Source organism: Neomonachus schauinslandi, chromosome 13, assembly GCF_002201575.2.
Source record: "Neomonachus schauinslandi chromosome 13, ASM220157v2, whole genome shotgun sequence".
Lineage (NCBI taxonomy): Eukaryota > Metazoa > Chordata > Mammalia > Carnivora > Phocidae > Neomonachus > Neomonachus schauinslandi.
Window position 1 is genome coordinate 1,061,847 of NC_058415.1, and position 6,914 is coordinate 1,068,760.

A 6,914-nucleotide genomic window follows, 5' to 3' on the forward strand; every position below is an offset into this window, starting at 1 on the left:
GGATGCTGCTGTTTGGGGGTGGATTGTTCTGAATATATCTGTTGGATCCATCTGGTCCAGTCTGTCATTCAGAGCCACTGATTCCTTGTTGATTTTCTGTGTGGATGATCTTTCCATTGATGTTTGTAGGGTGCTAAAGTCCAGCCAGACCAGATGTCTGCTCCGGGTCCAGGGCTGGGGCCGTAGCTGGACTGCTGTGTGTGGTTATTGTCCCCTCTCCCTGGGCAGGAGTCACTCTGGAGTGATGTCGGCCCCTGTCAGTGCTGCTTGCACACTGCCAGGCTTGTGGTGCTGCTTTGGATGGGTTCTGGCCAGGTGTGTACTGGAGGGGCAGGTCTGTAGGAGAACTCAGGGGCGGGGCGTGCAGTGTTAGCAAGTTTTGTGCAGGTCAGCTACAGGAGGGGATCAGAGGTGCTCAAAACTCATGCAGAAGCTGGCCAGATTGGAGGTGGGCATCTGCAGCAGAGTGCAGGCTGGGGCATGCTGTTGGCAGGATAGGGGGAGAGTGTTCCTGCTGCCCTGGTTCCCAGAGGTGTCCATGTATCTAGGGAGGGAAATAGCACCCACGAGGTCTTTTGTTCTTGGAAAAGTCTTCCAAATGTCCCTGCTCCTCCAGCACTTGCTCTGAGATTAGTAAGTCAGTGTTCTTGTAGAACCCAGCATTTTTCAGACCATTGCTTCTATGCTGTCTCAGCCTGGCCATTTGTTGTGCTGCCTCCTTAAGGCCAAGAATCCGTTTCCTTTCACCCTCCAGGCTCTCCCAGAACTGGGCTGGCTGATTTTTGAAGTTTCAGGTGTTATGCCCTGCTGGTTGTAAGACCGGGTGTAATTCTGCCCCCCTCATTTTCACGCCAGTTCTCTGTGCCTGAGGCGTCCCTCCCTCCTGCAGACAGACCTGAGTCTGTTTGGATCCCAACTGCGTCTCCACCCTTCCTGCTTTGATGTGCTCTCTTCTCTGCATTTTGCTGTGGAGAGTCTGCTCGGCCAGTCTTCGGTCACTTCCTGGGTTATTTACACTGAGGTGGGTGTTATCTAGGTGGATCCTGGGATGAGGGGAGCTTTGGATCCTCCTGCTCCACCATCTTCCCCAGAAGTCTGCTGTATCCTTTTTTATAAGTTCCCAGCTTTCTGCCAAAATTCTCAATCTTGTGGGGGGGGGGGGTTTGTTTTTTTAAAGATTTTATTTGTTTATTTGATGGAGAGAGACACAGCGACAGAGGGAACACAAGCAGGGGGAGTGGGAGAGGGAGAAGCAGGCTTCCCGCCGAGCAGGGAGCCCGATGCGGGGCTCGATCCCAGGACCCTGGGATCATGACCTGAGCTGAAGGCAGACGCCTAACGACTGAGCCACCCTGGCGCCCCTTGTCTTTCCTTCATATAGTATTTTGCAGTTTGTTTCACCTAGTGTTCCTTTATATTGCCTTGTCTTTTACCTTTTTAAGTTGTATGGGATGTTTCACTTGAAAATTTACCTGTAAAACGGAGGCCTAGAAATTGGTCTTATATCGTTTTCAGTGGTCTTTGAGCACCTTTTCACATTCTTACTGGCCAGCTTTTATAAAGAGACTGGTCAGGGTCCTTTACCTTTTAAAAGTTGAATTATCTCTTGATTATTGATTTGTGGGAATTCATTATGTATTCTTTCACATATTTACACATCATGGATACATTCTATCAGTCTGGCTTGTCTTTCATTTTTTTAATGGTGAATGTGAAATGGCAGATGTTTTAATATTGTTGAGGTCCAGTTTATCCTATCTTTTAATTTTTTTGTTCTATATTAGGGATCTTTGCCTCTTTCAAATCCAGATATTCTATTACGTTCCTATGGGGTTTTTTTTCTAGAAGTTTCATTGTTTTAGCTGCTGCATTGAGGCCTGCAAGCCACTTCAGATTACCTGTATGGTTTGATGTAGGGGTCAACTTTTTCCCCCCTGTATGCAGATCTGGTTGTTACAGCACCTTCCTTTCCACACTGAGTCGCACAGACATTGGTCAAGTCCACTTCTGAACTCACGTTTTTGTCACACTGAGCTGTTTTTCATCCTTAGGACAGTACTACACACCCTCGAGTACTGCAGCTTTATAGTATACGTAGTGTCTAGGAGTGCACAACCTCCAACATCAATCTTCACGAATTTGATTTTTCAAGGCACCTGGGTGGATCAGTCAGTTAAGCGTCTGCCTTCGGCTCAGGTCATGATTCCGGGGTCCTGGGACCGAGCCCCACATCGGGCTCCCTGCTCAGCAGGGAACCTGCTTCTCCCTCTGCCTCTGTGGCTCCCCATGCTTGTGCTCGCTCTCGTGCTGTCAAATAAATAAAATCTTAAAAAAATTTGATCCTTAGTATTTCCATATACATTTTAGAAGCCTCTTTTTAAAAAAAAAAAAGATTTTATTTGACAGAGAGAGAGACAGCAAGAGCAGGAACACAAGCAGGGGGAGTGGGAGAGGGAGAAGCAGGCTTCCCGCGGAGCAGTGAGCCCGATGTGGGGCTTGATCCCAGGACTCTGGGATCACGACCCGAGCCGAAGGCAGACGCCCAACTGACCAAGCCACCCAGGTGCCCCTGGAAGCCTCTTTCTACAAAATTTGATTGGGATCGTATTGAGTCTGTTGTTCAACTGCGTGAAATCTGACATATGAGCAATACTAAGTGTTCCTCTGAACATGGCATCTGTTTCACTGTGTCTTTTTAATTTTCTCTCAGCCAAGTTTTGTGGGTGTTACACATCTTTTATTAAATGTATCCCTAGGTAAGTGATGTTTTGGAATACGGATGTAAATTGTATTCTTCTTAAATTTCATTTTCCAGTTGTACATTGCTAGTATATAAACTCTGTATCTTGTATCCTGACATCTTGCTACATTTGCTTGTTCTAGAAATCAGTTTTTATAGTCTTGGGTTTTCTCCAAGCACAGTCTTGTCCCCTGCAAATGAGAATGGCTTTTCTTTTTCTTTTCTAGTCTATGGCTCTATTCTTTTTCTTGCCTTGGCTGGGACTTCCCACACAGTGGGGACTAGGAGCAGGGTGAGCTATGGGGGGAAGTGCATTTGGCATTCCATAGCAGCGTAGGTTTGGCTGCAGGTTCTATAGAGGCCCTCACAGATGGAGGAAGCATCCTCCAGCCTTGGCTGCTGTCCTCTCTGTGAAGTAGCGTGGAACTTCTCAGCTGCTCTCCCTGCATTGTGGAGAGCATTACACGGGGTTGTTCCTTGCGGTGTAATTGGGGAAAGGGGCAGTGATAACCACGGGGAGCGCGGCCTTGCATTTCTGGGGCTGACTCCATTTGGCTGTGCTCTTTTTACAGTTGCTTTATTAGATCTGCCTGCACTTCAGGCGTTGAAGGCTATTGGTCTGTAATCTCTGTGGCCTCAGTTTTCTGTATCATGGTCATGTTGGTCTCACCAACCATCTCCACTCACTTTCCCATTCTTGTGCTGCTTCTCCCTTTTGGGTGTGGAGAGTGGAGGGCCTGCCCTGCCATGGGCTTCTGGGCTCTGGTCCTTCCATGGAAGCCCTGAGGTGGGGTGTGCAGTCCCTCACTGTGCCCACAGGGGTCAGGCCCCACGGGGTCCCCTTGGCCCACAGACAGCTGGGCCGTGGGGTGGCCAGGCTGCGGCTCTGGGGAGACAGGGAGAGCACTGGCTGCTTCTTGGCCCCATGCTGTCACTCTGGTATGAGCCATTAGAAGGCATCCCGTGGCAAGTCCTGAGACTACTCCCTGCTGAGGACAGAGCATCTGTGGGGATCCCTGGGGAGGCCTGCTGTTGGCAGCCACATGTGCCTTCCTCTTCTTGTCTTGTAGATGAACACCCCTCGAGCAGCAGTGGGGACGCCATGTCTGACCCCAGCGCCCAGCCCTCTAGCCACCGCGGCCATTGCTGGAACCACCCCAGCCCTGCCCATGCCAGGTACTGCCCTTTCCGGCCTACCAGCCCTACCCTGTGCCCGGCCTCTGGGCCAGTACGGAATCCTGTTCCCACCTCCAGGGTCCTGGGGGCCCTGGGCAGCGCAGGTGGGCAGCCAGACCCCCGGCCCCGGGCCGGGCTCGGGTGCAGCAGGAGCGCCTGCACTGCCCGCGTTCTCGCGGCCCCCTGTGGTCAGCGCGCCTGGCCCCAGACTGCGAATCACGTAGCTCTGTCTTGCCACTTGGCGGCTGGAACGCGTGGAGCTGGCCAGTCGGGAGGAGCCCGGGTGGGCTTGGCCTGAGTCCTGCCCCGCCTGCCCGTGGGTGCCTGGCGAGGGGCCCGGTGTGTGGGCAGCAATGCTTGCTTCCTTTACTGTGCAGACCCTGCTCCCTCTTAGGTTTCCACGGTCTACACATGCCTCCTTTGCACCCTGTACTTGAATCGATGGTTAGAACATTGTAATCACCCTGCAGAAGTCCAGTGCCTTGAATTCCAGCTTTTCTGTTCCCTGATGGAAAGAGATGTTAAAAAAAAAAAATCACTTGTTGAAAGAACTGTATTTCATTTTGATAACTGGCTTGTGCATTGATGTCCGGCCCATTTTACGTTGCAGAGACACGAATGGTTTATAAATCTGAAGCTAAAGCCTGACTTTAGATTTCTGTTGTACATGAGGTCTCCCTGGGCTTCTCCAGTCCCTGATAGCAGACAGACGGACACCCCCCGCCCCCAGCAGCAGTGCTCTGGGTGCTGCCAGCAAGCCACCCAGGGATGCGTGCTTCCTGGGGCAGCGTGTTGCTGGCAGCAGGTCTCTCAGTAAGGAACGTGAGCAGCTGTGTTCGGCTGCGCAGAACCTGCTGGAAAGTGCTAGATGAGCAGACACACCCTCTTGACCCAAAGCTCGTGGGGCACAGGCGGGCCACCCACCCTGCAGAGACCGCCTGGCGCCCGCAGCTCGGGGTTCTGCTGATCCTCCTCCCAGCTCTGCTCCCTTTCCCACCATTTCTGCGGAGGCCTGTGTGCATGCAGGTTGCCCTGCCTGGGCTGGGAGAGCCCCTCTCCCGGAGATTTTGGTGGGACTCCTCCCAGATGGGAGCTGCAGCCCCTGCTCCTCGTGGCCAAGGTGTTTCCCGCGTCCCCTCAGAAGGCAGCTGCCTTCGGCTGCCTAGCTGTGAACTGTATAGTTCTGCTGTTCTGTGGGACCTCACGAGGACTGGCTAAATGATTTTAAGTGTGTCATTCCATCAGTTCAGTTAGAATTGAGTTTTCTGGGTGATTAGGCAGTCTTCTGCCAGGGCACGATGATGTAATAAGAGATTTCTGTTCTCTGTAACGTGCCCTTGGTCCCTTGGTGGAGAATTCCATGCACCTGGTTCCTGAGGGTCGTGGGAGCCACCTTCTCCTGCTCTCCCCACCTCCCCGCTGCACCAGAGGTGAGATTTGGGATTCTGGCTCGTACATGTATGGTCAGTGGCATGGAATCCCCAAGAGATTGTATATATGAAGGAGAAAAATAAACATTTTTGCTTGAAAACAGTGTGGAACAACATCTTTTCCTTACTCTCTGCCCATGTAAAAGCTGAAGCAGCCAGGCTCCCAGGCTGTCCTGGGCGCAGCCTCACACTCAGCTCCTCACCTACTGTGGACACCGTGCCCAGGAGGCCGGGGTGCCTGTGAAGAGCCTATGGATTGAATGGTGGGTGCTGTGTCCCCAGCAGGAGCCACAGGTGGATGCTGAGCTGGCTCGGGATGAAAGTGGGGTGTTAGGTGGGACCCCGCATTTTCTGCACATGGCGCTCGCCAGCTGTGGCCTGGGACCTGAGGACCCAGCTCTGCTGCCCCTGGGCCTGTCTGCTCGGCTTCCTGCCACTCTGGACTTGAACTGCATTTAGACATACAGTGGGCTCTACCCCATGGAGGGTGTGACTCTCACGGGCAACTAAAAGGTGCCTCTGACCCCTGTCCACGTTGGCTGACTTGCACAAAGCCAGGCTAGCAGACCTGGGGAGAGGTGAGCTCCTTTGTATCTTCTCCTGGATCCGCACTGGGCTTGCAGAGGACATGAAGGTTGGAGCAGGTGCAAGTTTGGGGAGGGCCCTAGCGGCACTTGCTACCTGTCTGCCGCCGACCCACCCTCGATGGTATCGCGCTCAGTGGTCTGTGCTCCTGCCCACACCCTGTACACACTCACGCTGGGGTTGGTAGTGCCTCCCGGCCCAGCCAGCTGAGAGGCAGTCAGGCTTTATGCCCATGCTCTTGGAAGGAGGGGACCCCCTTTTCAGAACCAGTGCAGACCCCAGGGCCCCATCTGGTGCCTCATCTAAGCGCTGGCCCTGGGCAGAGCTGAGCCACCTCAGGGCAGCTGCTGCAAACGTGCGGGTGCCGGAGGGCCCTGCCTGGTCCTGGGCAGTGGCCCCGTGCAGAAGCTGGCCCGATGGCAGAGGCTGCCTGGGGTCTGCCTGCACAGTGTGGGGGCCACATGCCACCAGCTCCCCACGGAATAGGACTGTGCTGGCAACACTGTTCCACCTTCCAGGGCCTTGTGTGACCGAGCCGGGCCTGTAATGAGCTGTGGCGGTTTTGTTTTCTAGATTCTGAGAGTGAGAAGCCCGACTGAGCCCAGGCAGGCCAGCCCGACCCCGACGCCAGGCCCCGTGTCGTCACACGTGGAGAAGGCGAGTCCACGCCCCGTGTCCAGTTCACGCTGTTTTGTAACCACTTTCTAAGCATTTTTTATTCACAACTGGAAACACAAACGTAATGCAAGAATAAAGAATATTTTGGGGGAAAAGGGACTTTTGTTTTTCAAGCTCTGTCCTGTCTGGTGGCCTGAGACAGTAGGAAGCGAGTGAGGGGTGCTGGAGCGTGTCCTGGGACCATGCAGCCGACAACGTCTGGGGGCACCCTGGGCCGAGGGTTTCCTGGTGTGGTGGGGAACTTGCGCGATTACGTGGCACTTTACGGTGCACCTGTTAGCCCAGGGTCCTCAGGTTGGGACAGC

General features: G+C 53.5%; 1 protein-coding gene across 1 annotated transcript in view; it reads left to right on the plus strand.

Moving 5' to 3' along the window:
• Positions 1 to 6,686, plus strand: part of WNK2 (WNK lysine deficient protein kinase 2) — a 165,517-nt gene extending 158,831 nt beyond the window's left edge. Inside the window, 2 exon segments of the mRNA XM_044920735.1 lie at positions 3,811 to 3,916; positions 6,505 to 6,686. Coding sequence (XP_044776670.1) covers positions 3,811 to 3,916; positions 6,505 to 6,530 — 132 coding nt within the window. The 3' untranslated portion in view covers positions 6,531 to 6,686.
• Positions 6,687 to 6,914: the final 228 nt, after the last annotated feature.